The sequence below is a fragment of the Sardina pilchardus genome, chromosome 5 (assembly GCF_963854185.1).
Source record: "Sardina pilchardus chromosome 5, fSarPil1.1, whole genome shotgun sequence".
Taxonomy (NCBI): Eukaryota; Metazoa; Chordata; class Actinopteri; order Clupeiformes; family Clupeidae; genus Sardina; species Sardina pilchardus.
In genome coordinates, this window is record NC_084998.1 from 5,593,350 (window position 1) to 5,610,038 (window position 16,689).

The 16,689-nt window shown below is 41.1% G+C and overlaps 2 protein-coding genes across 2 annotated transcripts; both read right to left on the reverse strand.

The window, feature by feature from the left end:
* Nucleotides 1-2,705: 2,705 nt before the first annotated feature.
* bud13 (BUD13 homolog) lies at nucleotides 2,706-7,952 on the reverse strand. The gene is made up of 10 exons (XM_062536081.1): nucleotides 7,790-7,952; nucleotides 7,426-7,531; nucleotides 7,100-7,196; nucleotides 6,763-7,011; nucleotides 6,281-6,573; nucleotides 4,923-5,031; nucleotides 4,672-4,810; nucleotides 3,916-4,106; nucleotides 3,563-3,644; nucleotides 2,706-3,466 (listed from the first exon to the last, which is right to left on the reverse strand). The coding sequence occupies exons 1-10, from the start codon at nucleotides 7,930-7,932 to the stop codon at nucleotides 3,373-3,375; spliced, it is 1,503 nt and encodes a 500-aa protein (XP_062392065.1). The 5' UTR covers nucleotides 7,933-7,952; the 3' UTR covers nucleotides 2,706-3,372.
* Nucleotides 7,953-8,196: 244 nt separating this feature from the next.
* LOC134079939 (uncharacterized) lies at nucleotides 8,197-10,512 on the reverse strand. Its single transcript, XM_062536100.1, has 2 exons — nucleotides 10,483-10,512; nucleotides 8,197-9,170 (listed from the first exon to the last, which is right to left on the reverse strand). The coding sequence occupies exon 2, from the start codon at nucleotides 9,160-9,162 to the stop codon at nucleotides 8,557-8,559; it is 606 nt and encodes a 201-aa protein (XP_062392084.1). The 5' UTR covers nucleotides 9,163-9,170; nucleotides 10,483-10,512; the 3' UTR covers nucleotides 8,197-8,556.
* Between the last annotated feature and the right edge of the window lie 6,177 nt (nucleotides 10,513-16,689).

Genomic DNA, 16,689 nt, shown 5'->3' on the forward strand with positions numbered 1-16,689 from the left:
ACAAGTGGCTATACTGCACTGGTCTGGTTCGTGTTGTTTTAATGGTTTTCCATATTCCATTTGTTAATTAGAAAAAAGTAACCCAGGCCTATAGGTTAGTGCTTGAAAAAATTATTAAATAAAAAAAGTTTTTCAACCAACATATCCTAAAGACTTGATTTTATTTTTCACCGCACAAATGTCAAATGTCAGAAAATTAGAGTTCCTGCACTTATTTTTTCCCACTTCAAGCACTGGTCTAAAGTAGCTGTGTAAAGTGTATTCAGCTATCTAACCCATACATTTTCTAAAAGCCCATACTCTCTAGATGTGATATAGCAAGAGTTGGGATTTGACCCACCCACTTTCAGTCCTTTGCATCAATCTAATCCTATATTATGTAGGTGAAAAAGTGTACGACTGATACATTTTAGCCTATGTGATTCATGAAAAGCTATATAATCCATCTAAACTATATATTTTCTAAAAGCCTATGGCATCTACATGTGATATAACATGGATTAAGACATATCCCATCATCCCACACACTTGTATACACCTATACCTACACATAGGCGTGTATTGTGAATTGTACTGGGTATGGGTATAAAAGCCAGTAAAAATACAACTAAGCTACCACTTAGAAAAGGTTATCATACCAAAACATATCTTTCAGACATAGAGGATTAAGAAAATCATTGATAGATTTTGCCACCTTTGGTGAGCCCAACTTCTGCTCTGGCCCATGGATTATTACTTTCGTGACCCCAGAAACTTGCTGAAGAAAATAGTCCGGCATCAAAAACGAACCCATACAACTTCGTGTCTTAAAATCCGAACTATCCCTTTAAAACAGTCTAGTTTTGAATGAAACACAACCTTATCATGTTCAAATAATCATTCCAATTGAGTAGGCTAATCCGTTTTTGTAATTTAATCAAGTAAGGTAAGCGTATATAGTAGGCCTATGTGCAAAAGAAATATAGGTTTGTCTCATTTACTATACACAATACATGAAATTAAACAAGCTCATGTTTTTCTATCAAACACAATGTTATTGCGTTGAACTGACATATTTACAGGACTGGGCCTATAGTGATCACCAATAGTGTAGATACACTCCTAATGCCCCCCCCCCCCCCCCCCCCCCCCCCCTCATTCAAGCGTTACTCAAATAAAGCCTATAGAATCACAAATCATCTCAGTCTTCTAGCAAGCTATAGCTGTGGAATGGTTTCAGATTTGCCGTAAATATTAAATCTGAAGTTCATGTTAATAGCCTACTTTTAAGCAGAAAGGAGAATAAATGTGCGATCAGGTGTTTAAGAAGCATACATTTTCCACTTCAATTATCAACAGCACTAGCCTACTGCCTCTGTCAGTCAAAGGTGCCTTGTAGGGCGAGCGTCACTATAGTCGCATCCGTTTTTACTGGAATGTCTGCGAAGGGGTGTGTCCGGCACGGGCAAAGCGTTGTTGCAGGATTCTAAACCGCGATCACAACGGTTACAGATGGCAGATGTTGATAACGTTTTTAAATTTCAGTTGAAAATCAGTAGTTTTAACTACGTTACACGAAAACGAGACACATCGCAAAATACCGTAACAGATGCTTGATAGACGGGGCCTTGTGTTATTGTCCAAATATTTAGAGTCGAAAAAAGAACTTGTTTTAATTTGGCAAAATAATAATGCCTAAACGACACAGAAGGCAAATAAACTAATTCTAGCAATGCATGTTGGGACGAAGATACAGAGATATTGGAAATGCGATCGTAGCCTTGCTATTGATAATGGACTATAGAGACTTGGCAGTGTAACTATAAGTTGGGATAGAATGCAGTACAACTCAACAAGTGACTTCTTTTACCTTCTCCTGTATACCAAACAGAGGTCATTACTCTCCATCTCTGACCCCTTGGATTGTGCCAACAGGTCCAGATGTTGAAATGAAACAGAGCTTTGTTAAAGCTGCTAGTGTAGCTATTTTGTCATTTCATTTTTCATAAACTGTAAGGTTGCAACCACTTGTTTCTTCTCACATTTCAACCAATTAAAACATTTCCATAAGGATGGGAAACATCCACTAGTATGGCATTGTGCACTAGGTTGTACTGTAAAAAAAGGAAAAGTCAGGGCTGTCCAATTCATCAAACAGTATTAGGTTACAATTACAATGACTTAAAACAGTCTAGTTTTGAATGAAACACAACCTTATCATGTAATAGTCATTCCAATTGAGTAATCCGTTTTTGTAATTTAATCAAGTAAGGTAAGCGTTAAACAAGCTCATGTTTTTCTATCAAACAATATTATTGCGTTGAACTGACATATCTTTCCAAAGCAATACACTCACCCAAAAGAATCATGTTAGATCAATGTGAAGCACCTAGTACTGAACCAGCAAGGCAAAGGAACACATGGGATGTGCTTGCAGTTAATAGTGTTGCCAATGGTTTCCACACAAGTTTATTAAAGAGAACTATGCTTATGTCATGTCTTATGTTATGCTTTGAGATAAACCATAATTGTTCCCACCATGAATGTGTCATTGAGCAGGCACGAAGTATCACTGGTTGCATGGCACATGATCTTACTTCCAATGAATGCTTCTCAATACTGTGGCACACCATATTCAAAGTTGTCCAACATTGATGATGCAATACTAAGTACATCTGAATGCCTATACTGTCCATGCTACCTGTATAACACAATGACATTGAAATGACAAATACATTATAAACGTCACTTCATAAATTTCACTCTAACTAGATCAAATTGGGTTGTCACAGCATGAAACAGTTAAACCTAGACATTTCATTCATGTGCAACCGCTGTACATGATAAAATCAAGTAAATTCAGCGATTCTTTTTTTTTTCTTCAGTGTATAGTGAATAATTAGCCACCATGTGACTCCCTATAGTACATTATGCTGTGAATGAGTGAATTTTCCACACATAAGGCCTGTCTACCAACAGTGTTGCAGGGCCTTTTTAGTCTATAGTGGGGAAGAGTGGGCATCTACGATCGCAGGTGTTATGAGAATATTATATCTATCTGCATCTATCTCTATGGCCCAATAATGTTCTGATTTCCTCATTCCTGATAAATAAATGGCTCACCACAAAATGATGACACTTTAAAGCATATTTATATATTAAAAAAGTACATTTAATTACTGTGAAAAGGAAATAAAGTTGACAAATAGGTTCACAACAGCCTCACTGTTGTTGTCTGAGACCATCTGAGTGTTTGTTTTCTGGTGAAAAAGAAAGCCAAAGATCAGTGCAAAGGCTACAGGACTGAGTTCTACAGCCCAGCAGCACGGTGTCCAGTCTAGCGTCCAGTCTAGCGTGAGGGGGCCACAGGCCCTGCTGGTCCTTGGTGGACATCTACATGTCCTCCACACTCCACTTGTACGCCATGTCCTGCACGGCTTTCTTGTCAGCCATCCTACTGTAGCGCTTCTGTTCAAAACCGTTGGACCTGCAAGGGAGGGAGATTTACAATGCGCTCCACACACAGTACTTCAGATAATCTTCATATAGTTTTAATATCAAAAGATACAGTTGCCGCTTGTACCTGTCCACGCCATCCCAGCGGTATCCGGGCATGATGTTAAAGCGGTTTGGGGGTGGGGCTGGTCCTCTATATCGTGGTTTCTCTGAAAAACACACAGGCACAGGCAGAATGATGGCACTATCGGTGGCCCACAGTTTAAAAATCATACAAACATATACAAAAAGAAAATCACATTATTAATGCAATCACAAATTAATCATAGCCATTTCCCGAAGAACAAATAACAGGCCTACTGTATTTCATCACATTAGAAAGACTAGACTAAGGCTCCTAGTACTCTATAAATAACATACAGTATCTATTCATAACATATGAGATATGACTCAAGCCTGAGGTGCTGACGTCTAGCACACCTTTAATGCCTTTCAGCTTGTTCTCCTTGGCTTTCTTCTTGCGCAGCAGGGCAGCCATGGGATCTCCATCCCTCTCCTGCTCCCTCAGCATTCGGTCCAGGTCCTCGTCGTCTCTGTGTCGGGCCAGGGGCTTATGGGCCTCCCTCAGGGCATCCTCCACATTCTGCTGCTGCATCTGGCCCTGAACCAACCTACGGAACAGACATGAGTTAAAGGAAGTATAAGCAGAATGAATGGAGGTCTATGGAGCTGTACTCCTCAAAATCCACTTCTCTCAGGATATCTTTTTTTGTCTACGAATTTGACTGTTGCATTCGAAAGGGGAGGCAAAGTAAATGTTATTTTTCTAATATATATGTTCAATTTATATACAAGCACATTTAAGACCAAAGTACTTCACACAGTGTAATAAAAGAATAAAAGAAAAAGATACCAAACACACAAAAATAGATTATTTACGAAGACATAACAATAACAGATTAGAGGGGATGGAGAGAGTTACACTTTTCTTGTATGACCTGATGAAGGCCCTATAGGCCAAAAGGTCATTGCCTAATATAACTTATCATATGCAGAGTGAGCAGTGAGTCTTTATCACTGATTGTAAACACGGTATAAGCCAAGATAATGACATAACACATTGTCGTCAGAAAAATCATTGAGGTACTATCATCTAGCACATGTTCCATGACATGGCCATTTGTACAAGTCAGTATGCTCTGTGGTACTGTAATGATTGAGAAGCACTAGACTCACCCTTTGCCCCACTGAGCATATTTCTCATCCTTCTCCGCCTTCTCCCCAGCCTTCCTGCTCTGTTCCTGCCGTTCAGCGTCGATGTCCCGCTTTCTCCCCGACTTGTCTCGGAACACAGTCTGCGCATTACGGGATTCCTCTGAATGTGAAATAACAAAAACAATTATTTACATTGAATTAAACAAATACAAAACATCGCAAAAATGTATGACATGATCAACAACAGGAAGATAGAAGGCATCAACAAAGACCTTCAAGAGGTTTGTTGTGCTTTTCTCTCCGTCGAATCTCTTCTTGCTCCTTTCTTAGGGTTTCCACGGATACGAGACCTGCAGCTCCGCCCGACAACATCCGTGGAGCCTGGAACACATTAAAGGAATAGTTCGGAATTTTGGACATAGGACCTCATTTCCAACTTTACCGAGGTGATATAGGTCGGTGGAGACCCCTTTGCTAACGCTGTTTTTGAGCTAACACATTTCTACGGTAACATCAGTCTGACATCAACAACAGTCTTACTCACTCCACCGCACACCCGAGACAAGTCAATTAAATCGTCGGACTATCGATATACATGTCCGTGTTGATAGAATCATTTTAGAAATAAAACTAACCTTGCAACTCAATGATTTATTACATTTTGAGGGACTAGTTTCTCAATATCAATCCGCCACTGCCATACGGGGAACAAAGTAGGCTATTGCAATGCGATGCAAGGTTTGTTTTATTTCTAACATGGTTCTATCAACACTAGGCATGTGCATCGATAGTCTGACGTTAAAATGTATTTGTTTCGGGTGTTCTGTGGAGTGTTTTCAGTGGCAGGCTGGATGTTACCGTTGACTTGCGTTATCTTGGCATCAGATTAGCACGAGATGAACGCTGCAACTCATAGGAAGGGCAGAAATTCAGTGAAAATGGTCTTCACCGACCTATATCACCCAGACTGAGTTGGAAATGAGGTCCTATGTCCAAAATTCCGAACTATTGCTTTAACAGGTCAATAAAAGTGCATTCATTCCAAACAGATTAGCCTACCTGACTGATTACCAAAACAGCTGGTGATCATCAATTCATCATCATGCAGTTCTACCATACCTGCATATACCAATTCCTCCTCTGTGACAATAAAAATATTTGACTGTCAACTTGTCATACAATCACTTAAAAGCACCGTCAGTGATTGTACGCGATTTCACATTCAGCAATCATCTCCTACAAGCTGCCAACTCCATGAGTGCACTGTTAAAAGTGTAGTCAAGTGTAGGCTGCCCACACTCCAAAAACTGGAATTAAACAAAGTAGGAGCAGCCTGCCCCCCAAACAAATTGAAACCCTTTGTGGAGTTTCTCTGGAAATACTGAAGGGAGGGGTGAGCCACTCTGGTGGGTATCAATTGGTCCTACCTACCTGGTAATGAAATGTTGGCTAAAATGCTCAAATGTACTGTACGTTGTTTTGGGCAGAAGCATCTGCTTATAATTTTACATAAACATAAACATGCATGACTTCCTGATCCATTGCTGACTGCATCTTTAAAAGCCTAACTTTGTTCAGCACACTAGCAGTTCTTTGGGAAGAGCTATCCGCCTGTGACTTGCTCGTGTACCTGTGAGTCAGGGGAGGCACGTCGGCGAGGAGGAGAAAGATCAGAGTCGGACCCTCCTCCACCCTGCGGTCGCCTCCGTGGAGGGGAGAGGTCCGAATCAGAGCCACGGCCACCCTGCCTCTTCTTTCTTGGGGGAGAAAGATCAGAGTCTGACCCTCGCCCGGTTTGAGGACGTCTCCTTGGCGGTGACTGGTCAGAGTCGGAGGCCCTCCTGTTTGGACCCTTTTTGCGGGGCGGTGAAAGGTCAGGATCTCTGGAACTGCCTTTGGATTTTTTGGAGTGTGAAGACCCTTCTGTAATAATAAGCAAAAAGAGCTTGAACCTTACTCTGCCTAATATAGTCATAGACGTAAATGAAAGGTCATATATATAGTAGTATAGTGTAAGTAAACACAGACTACTGCGCCATCTTGTTTGGAGTGGTCATGTAATATAATTGATGGTTTAAAGATAAGTATGCGTAAACAAACAAACAAATGTACCTTTACTGTTTCTGTTCTTACTCCTCAAGGGGGAACCCTTCGAAATCTTCCTTGGGGGCGAAGGTGACGAAGAATCATGACGTGCTCTTTGCTGTGGTGAGAGGTCTGGTGAATCATGACGTGCCCTTCTCTGTGGGGAGATGTCTGGGGAATCATGGCGCGCTGGTCTACTTGGAGAGAGGTCTGGGGAATCATGACGTGCTCCTCTAGGTATGGAGTCTTCGTTTTCCTGAGATTCGCCAACCGAAGCTGAAATATCATATTTATAAACATAGTTTCACAAGTGTGAAATAAGTAGAAACTGGCATTTGTTATTGCAGTACAACGCATCTCTCACCTGACTCGTCATCTCCCAGCGTCCTCCACTTGTTGCTTGTCCTAAATGCTTCTAGTAGTCTCACCTCTTCGGGACGCTCGTCTATGAATTCCGCAACCTAGGAGAGAAATGTTACGTTACTGCATTACGCAAAGGTCAGAAGGTCTGACAGATGATTGCAATTTCTTTTGACGGCGTGACAGCAAAAAGCAGTTTCTCAACCTGCAGCTACGCTGCGCTAAGTTACCAAATTCTGGAGCTAGCGTTAGGCTACTCCCGGAAGACACTTTCTTGTTTCTTCTACCCACAAACAGAATGCACCTTTGCAGGAAAATCGATAGGCTTACCACGGGGGCTTCGTCGTCCTCATCTTCCTCAATCTTCTTCTGTTTCTCTTCATCGTTGTCGTCATCCAATTGCCTCCAGTCCACATCGTCATCCACAATTTTCATCCTACAGTTACGCCAGGTAATCACCATCAATACAATGTATTATACATGTGACTGCTGCCATACACCCGCATACATACAACCCCTTAAGTTACTGTTTGATGCAGAATGATAATTGGTACGTGTGAATGATGTGTACGATAATTTCTGCGAGAGTAGCTGACCTGCAAACTTAAGTAGTGTCATGAATGCTAACGATAATGCTTTCGATAGCAGTTGCTAGTGAAAAATGCAACGGCAATTGGATTGTGTTTTAACTAACCCTTTTCCAGGCTGTAGAACGCGTTTCTTTTTAACTTTCTTTGCTTTAGATTTCTTCGAATCTTCATTTTCTGACAAATAACGTTTCAGATAGTCCGCTTTAGAAAGAGCAGCACCTTTACTACTGCCCGTGGAGGCGGCCATTTTCCCTAATGCACAATCAAACTACGTCACCGTACATAATGCCTTGAGGGACAAAAAGGAAGGAACAACGCGATGAAGGCAGACGCGCAATCAGGGCCTAAACCCCAACAATCTTTGTAAACCCTCATCAAAACAAATGACAGGATTTCTATAACATTTTTGACGTGGTTTCTTGTTTCAGAAAGTGGCACCTTTAATTTGTCCTGATCTTTAGACAGAGGCAAACATTTGAACTGCACAGAAACAACAACACTGTGAAACATGTAAAGGCTAAGCAGGCCTGCGCTGGGCATGACATTTATTGAGAGTGTTACATATGCATTAATAATACATGGCCATAGTCAGTTTGAAATTATCCATCTGAATTATCCGTCATGATCCGTCTGAAATTACAGTGCTCACACCATTATATCTGGATCCTGAGACAAAATAACCAACTTATCAGAAAACCTGTCAATCACTACTGTAAACATAGGCCTATTTCACAATGAATTGTTGCTGAATTATTATTTCCCAATATTAAGTGAATAGGTTACAATATATACATATAATACAGTAAATAAAGAAATACGGATTTAAGGCTTAGTGACAGGGAGCGACCTATTGATGGGAAAGCTTCTCGTATCAACCACGTTTGTGGCAAACATGCTTGTCCATGAATGGGCAAATTGCAGCCTTGCATTCCCAACATGTTTCTATAGTGTGGTTTAATTCTGTCTGACTTCCACAGACCTTACATTTGGCATTTTTCTGTGTGTTCTGGTTCCCTTGCGGTTGTTTCTTTATCAGTGTCTCGAGAGACGTCTGTGTAGCTGGGTCTGTGCATTGTGCTATGCCAACAACAGTGAGCCGCTTAGGATCCCAAACACAGTCCTCCTCCAAACCAAAAGTGTTGGGCAGCCAGGCTGTGTCGTAACCGTGCTGATGCCAGGTGGTCCACATCTGTCTGTCCTGGCCATTAATCTTCTTCACCTTCCCAACTCTCACACTGAGCTTCAGGACCACTGGCCCATAGCCCATTGCCTTGTTGATGTCTCTGCTGCAGTAGACTCCAGCTCCCAGCGTCCCCCCTGCGGAGGGCCTGAACCCGGAGGATATGATGGCGGTGGCGCTGGACGCTTGTGTTCCGTGGTACATAGTGTAGCCGCGGCGTGACTTTGGCGCCTGGCCCGGTTTCAGGTCCCGTGATTTCTCACGGAACACTTCCCATCCGCTGAATTTGATGGACATCGTAATGCCTACAGTAGGTAGGAGAGGGATTGCATCATAATCAGCATGATTTTACGCTAGCTAGGCTACATTTGCTTCATTTTTATGTGTGTATCACTGCAGCTGTGCACTTTTTAATTATCAAAAGTCATCCACCTCTTTGGAATCTATCAAACTGACACATTGTATTGGTTAAACCAGTGTTTCCCAACCTTTTTTCCTTGAAGGCCCCCTTGGCTGTGTCTCAGACAAACCAGGGCCCCTTACCCAAACTCCTGCCCACATACTGTACACACACAAGACATTGATTTATTCAACAATCGGGGTCCGGGATGAATTACCAGTGCCTAGCCTAGCCCGACCTGAAGGTTGCTTATGCAAGTTCAGAGGTCAGAGGTAATAAATGGCTACATGAATTTAAATGTGAAACAAAATTATGTTTTCATTTTGATTATACAGAGTTTTGATTATCCAAGTAGGTGTGTTATTGGGATTTTATACATTTAATGTGCGCAAATATAATTTTGATAACCTCACAACCTCAGCCTACAGTAAGCAACATTGTGCGGACCCCCTGCAATCTCTGGCTGCCCCTAGTGCGGTGCCCGGACCCCAGGTTGGGAACCACTGGGTTAAACCATTTCATGAATTGTGACTATATCAAATGCTGTCAATATACTAGCCTTATTTCTCTTTTATCAGTCAGAATGGAACCTTTAACTTTAGGATTAAGCTTTATTGTCAATAATATTAGTTCCTGTGGAAGTCGAATCATAAAAGTAATCAGAGTATATCGAAATGTACCCTTCCCTGACTATCATATGCCATGCACTTTTTTGACAACCTTCCAAAAATTCCTACCCTGTCTGTCCTTTGAACTTCTTTAATTACACCGTAGACCTTTTTGGACAGACGCCCTTCTTCAGAGCATTATCGCATGTTTTTATGATTGATGCAAGCAAGCAAACCATATCATGGTGGCTCAGACCACGCCATAAATAACCCCAAACAATACGCATGCTTCAGGAGCACTGATTAAAAAGGTATAGTTTAATTAGCTGTAGAGCTCAAATATCAACATCTTTTGAGAAGCCTAAACATTACCGTTGACTTCATCTTTGAAATTCCCCTTGGCCTACAATCAACTTGACATATCTCTGTGCTTATGCTGTCCTGATCTTGCTTTTCTGGTGATACCCTACCCTTTTCCGTATCATGTTTACAACCAGTACTTTTGTTATGATTGTGAAAAGTATAAGTTCAACCAGCTCGAAATGTCCTACTCCTGAGAGAAAAGGAGTGTGTTTTTCTGTAGTTTGTAAGTAGGAAATACTGGCATACCTTCTGTCGTCTCCACTGCTGTTGTGTTGTTGAAAGTTTCAGTTTCACTTTATTTGCTCCTCCTCTCTCTTCTCGCCATTGGATGATTTCTAGAGCAGTCATCATAACCAACAGTACCCCCTCCCCCCCTGCTTTACTTGAACTCTTTCACACTTTCATTTCTCACACAAATGAATTACAATAACCATTCATACACTACAAATTTCAATCAAATATTGCAGACTCTCACATCATATTCATATATGATGTGAGAGTCTGCATGCAGCTGTGACTATGTCAATGCAACACATACAGTAGTAACCATTAGGATAATTACATTGACTGACTACATAGAATCTCTCTGTTTTCAAGGAAAGAGGAAAAATAACAGGAAAGATTTTGTAATTTTGTGGATTTATTTGTTTGGGGTGTGTGTATTGCCATGTTGAGTAGCACAAAGCAGCTGAGATCAGTCAGGATTAGTGGCAACAACCATTTGCACATTTAGCACAATTCCCGGAAGTGCGACAAAGCAAATAATGACAACAACAACAACAGCAACAACAAAACCCCCCACAACAATTGACTCGTGTGACTGGTGTGTTGTAATTCTATGCATAATCCCAGCAGTGAGTTTCCCTAAGAGACTACCATTCTGCAGTAGGCTACTGTCCTACTCGTGGTGCGCTGTGCATTAATACAGTGGTTTCAGTGGGACCTCAGGCCCAAAGGCAGAAGTAAGTAGAGGGAGCAGAGCAGAGAAAGCATCAGAGGACCATCAGACAGAAATGCACTGATGGCAGAGCATGGCACTAGTTGATCTGCAAGGCAAAAGGAACAACACAATATAAGCTATTGAGAAATTGTAGTTGACATTAGATCAGATAACTTAGTCGATAGCGCATTCCTGTCTTACCAGGTTCAACGTAAACAGATTCCAAATGTCCAGATATTTTGCACATGAAAGTTGTGTTTTCCGACACGGTGAAATCTTTGATTGTTAGCCGTATAATGTCATTCACAAGGTCAGCGTAGGCCTGGTCCCGTCTGAATTTGTCGTCCGCCATGATGCCGGAGACATTGGTGTTTATAAGGGTCTCTTTGCCTCCCGTGGCCATGGAGAACTCATACTCCATGCGGACTTGGCTTGGCGTAGGGTCAACTGGACAGTCCACCCGAAGGTCATCGTTCTCTTCTTGGCATACGGTAATTTTCTCACTCAGAATAGACCCCACAAAAACTGGAAAACAGAGTGCAATAGATGCTAGAATACAGCGGGTTAAAAAAACCGGCTCTGCAACTCTGCAAAGCTCAGTTGTCAACATGTCAAACGGTTTTGTTTGTTTATTTGTTTGTTTGTGTGTTTTTTTTACAGGTTATAATGAGTATGACTTTCAGTGCTGGCGTGGAGTTAATCAGCACTGAATGTGTTGATGATGTTATAAAAAAGTAACAGCAGTAGGACAGGGATGACGAGGCTGTATGTGTAGGCAGAATGAGCTTGTCACAGTCCTTTACTGACATGGATTGTTTTTTATTATTACAATCCCATTAGTGTAACTTCCATAATGATCCATAATGGTGTTACAGTAATCTGTCAGTGCTGGCAGGATGTAGGCCTATGGCTTTATTCAGCCAGTGCACTTCCTGGATCATTCCTCCTCAAACACTCCAACCTTGCTGAGTGCCTCTGCCTGCCCCCATTACTGTACCGTACATCCCTCCAGTCTTTATGTGCCTGACAGATTTAGACCACAAGCTGACTGTATAAACCAAGATCCAGTGTGTTACAAAATGTGTGTGTAAAGCGGGCCTTACCTCCAAGTATGATCCCATTAACGAGCAAAGTGGTCCACATGACTTTCAGTCAGTCTGCAAATTGAGACATCAGACAAGGTAAGGGTCCATTCATGTTCATTTCACAAACATTACAAAACAAATGCAATGAGTGAAATCATTGACACAATCTATAAACATGATGCAGGCCCTACATCATAAAGTAGTTGTGATTATAGTTAGCTACAAAAACAGACATATCCAGACAGACTTCATCCCTGGCAGATTCCTGGTATTATTTGTCACGTAAACTGTTCCTGTTATATTTTATTTGAAATTGATGTTAAAGGTTGTGCAAATAATGTTTATCTCTTATTATAGCTATACATTCCCTAGGCTTGTGTTGCATGGGTGTGGAGCAAAAAGTGTTTTTGGCAGGCTTCAAACCATTTAATGTAACACATGAATACTGCATGTGCCCCAGTTTTGTAGACACTTGGCCTGACTGCCTCACTAAAGGGAAAATGTCTTAACCTGCAGTATTGTAAGTATATAGTGTAAGTTAGCATAACATACAAGTAAGTAAAAACATACACATATTCTGGATAATACTGTATTCATCCAGTTGTATATAGCAACGCTTGAATGCAGAGAGACACTCAAAATAGAGACAAATCTGTATCTGTAATCATTTAAAAGATGGTGTGCTCTTGGACTGCTGCTTCCTCATGGCCACACAAGGTCAGGTGAGGTAAAGCCGCCTACGAGGTGATGAATTCCTCCAGATGATGATATTATCACTGCAGGATATTACAGCAACTTTACAATATTAAAGTGCTGCCTCTGCTGCTTAGAGGCAATATATAATACCGCCTCAATACAGTAGTTACCCCTCAGCTCTTCAAATGCAGCTACCAGTGACGTGAAAGGTTGTGTCTCTTTAAAAAAAAAAAAAAAAAAAAAAAACCTCTCAGGGATCAATATGAATTATTAGGACACAAATGCAACAGAGAACACAATATCCCTTCTTTTGTATCCTTCCTGTGTCAGGTCAGCAGTCTGCAGGCATCCCTGTACTGATGGGTGGAGAGTTCTAGATACAGTACATCTGTCCCTCAACAACAGTGACCAGAGATTCCAGCCGGGGCTCCACAGCTCCTCCTATGTCCCTCCTTGGGTACTGCACGGACGTGAGGTGGAGTGCCTCGTCCAGGCAGTTAGCCCTCCCTCCCGTCCTGCCTATACGCACATTGCTGCAGTGCAGAATGGAGAAATCATCCACCCCCCCCCTCCCAGCAATTTGGCTCCGGCCCATCAGTTAGACATGTACAGAAGGTTGTTTTTCTGTGCCTCAGGCAAACACCTACATTATACTGTGTGAAGCATGCAGATGCCCTGGTTGCTCTGGTAGAGATGCTTGTGCTCCATCCTGCTCTTGATGAGTAAGGGACACTCAAGTACACCAGAATTCCATTGCCTCAGGCATCACAAGTACCAGCGCTCACGTAAACACACGCCTTGTGTTTTGAACCCACGTCACTCAGCATCACTCACAGTTAAATAGCAAACAAATAACCAATGACCTCCACTCACACTCTATAGCTTCAGACATCCAACAAGCTCTGGGACTATCATTAAGGTGCAGTATGACAAAGCAGTTTTAGATGGGCTTACCTCGAGACGTGGAGTGCGTGCGTGTGTGTGTGTGTGTGTGTGTGTGCACGCGCGCTGCTGTCGTTGCTTCCGTATGCTGCTGCGGAGAGCAGGCACGTTGGCTCAGCCCTGCAGAGGCTTCTCTCCTCGCTCTGTCCTGCTCAAGGAGAACGCACCGCTATAAGGGAGCAGAGGAGAGAAGCAGGAGAGGGAGGGGGGGGGGGGGGGGGGAGGAGGGGGAGGAGGAGGGGTGGGCGGGGTGGGATGGGTGGATGCTGGGGAGTCCTTGGATGCCCACGCAGTAAGATGCAGCTGTAAATGTTATGTTAAAAGAGGGGAAATGCATTTGAATTTGGCTAATGAAGATACAATGTCAAAACAAGCATGTCTTAAGGGATAGTGTATGTTCAGAAAACTTCAGTATTTCTCTTCCTGATCCACTCAGCTGCGATGGTTTGATCAACAATGGCTTGAACTGGAACTACAACAACATATGTTTAAAGTTCAATGTTTACATGAAAAAGAAAAAGAGTGCCTCTTTAAATGAGAAAAAACCTTATATATAACAAATATAAATGAGATATTGTATACTAGGGGTGTGCATTGGCACTGCCCTTACGATTCGATTCGATTACGATTCACCAGGTAACGATTCTATTCAATTTGATTCTACGATGCATTGCGATGCATCAAAATTCTACTGCACACAAGGCAAATTTGTCATCAGACATGAGGCAATACAAGCAGTCAGATATTGAACAAAATATTGTATTGGCTGTTATGTGGGGGGGAACCTAGAAATTGTATGAAATAACATTTCAAACCTTGGAGTATTATATTATACTGTATCCTGATATAAAAAGAGAAAATACTGAAATTCTGATATTTATATACAGTGGGGAGCAAATGTATTTGATACCATGATAAAGTTGCCTAAAAAGAGGAATATAAAATCATCATTTGATAATTGATCTTAATGCCTTAATAAAAAAAATAAGTAAAGATCAAACCGCTAAGGACACCAATTTTCTTTGTGATTGAAGAATGTATCGTTAATGAATAAATGTTCTTCCATGGTACATGTGCTCCACACTGTATATACTGTATATAATTTATTTTTGTTATTTTGGAACTCCTCCAAAAACTGATGACCGTCTCTACCCTCAGAAAAGATATACAGAAACCTTGCAAAAACCACAAACAGCATACATGTAGCTGCCACTTTGTTGGTTCTGTGACATTTCAACTTGTGTCTTTTGGCAGTGTTTCCATTCATTTAGCTGACGTTTTTTATCCAAAGCGGCTTACAACAATCAAGGTACAATAAATGCATGTGACTTGGATGCTGTTAATGCAGCAATAAGTACTAGTCAATAGAGTGGGTGATTTATTTATTTTTTATTTATTTATTTTCAATTTTATTTATAAATAAATATTTTATTTATTTCCATTGGGTGATCCAACCCAGACCACCGAGATGTATGCATAGCCTAGGTGACTAGTTGGAATGACAGGTGTTTGTGTGTCCTTAGTATGATAATATATGAAAAATCATTTGAAAGAGATATTGGGATAGGATCATTTAATATTAATTATAGGCTATTATTTGGCATCATTAAATTTATTTGGCATATGAATGTATTTTGTGCATATCTTCAGTTTGAAGTTACTCGCCATATTTTATACTGTTGTGAGACTTTAGAGGTATTTAGGATGTAATAATTTGCAAAATTACATGATTTGTTTCTCAAGCATGTTGATGGATATGTGAAGAGTCTTTATGACTGTTGGACCACTCACAAGGAGCCAAAGAATGTGGTGAGTTGTGTTAGTGGATTGTATGAGTATTGTGTATCTGCAGCAGCAAGCTTGCGAAAGAAGCATTATCGTTCCAATGCACAAAAAACAATGGCAACAGCAGTGAAGTGATATTCCGTATTGACTTTGCAGGCTATAAATTACCATGACCTGCTTACATTGTGCTTACTTCAGGAAATGCTATACAGAAGAGATAGGCCGAAATCATGACTTTTTCAGGACAAAATGTGTTTGTGTAACAGTCTGTACATTTTTTTTTTAAAACCACCAGCCGAAATGTAATAATAATGTTGTGATAACTAGAGATGTGTCATTAAAGAAGGAAGGCTCTGAGCAGTAGGCCTACAATGTTTAATACACGATTACTAGACTCAATACATTTCTTTAGAGTACATTTTGCATAATGTACAGATACGTATAGACATATGTACATCCTCAGTAGCCTATGTGTTTAAAGACACATTTCAGTAGGCCTACGTTAAAACCAAATAAAGGTTAAACACAAAAATCATATAAACGGGCCTAATGAATGTCTTTGTGTTATGTGTGTGACCACAAGGTGGAGCTATAGGCCAAGTATTTTCATAAACCTGCCATGAGACGTGACCACTAACCAGTCATTGCATCCAGCAGTGTTTAAAGGGGTTAAAAACGCTGTTCCGGTGCATTGATGGTGCATAAGTAAATAGTCGTTTAGGTTTGGATGTTGTGAATCTCAAACGTAGGCTACGGTATTGAACTACTGTTCTTTATAGATGACCTCACATTTTGCCATCGTATTGCCCATGACATACAGGTGTGCCTGGATTTTGAATTGATCAAATCTGACATGGCTCACAGAAACAAATTAACCATGAATCACTGTACAGCTCCGTTATATTTAAACAGCTGTCTCTAAAGCAGCCATAATAATAGCTTCAGGGCTACCACACTGCAGTTACTTGGGTTAACACCGCAGACACAGGGAGTATAGCTCCTCCT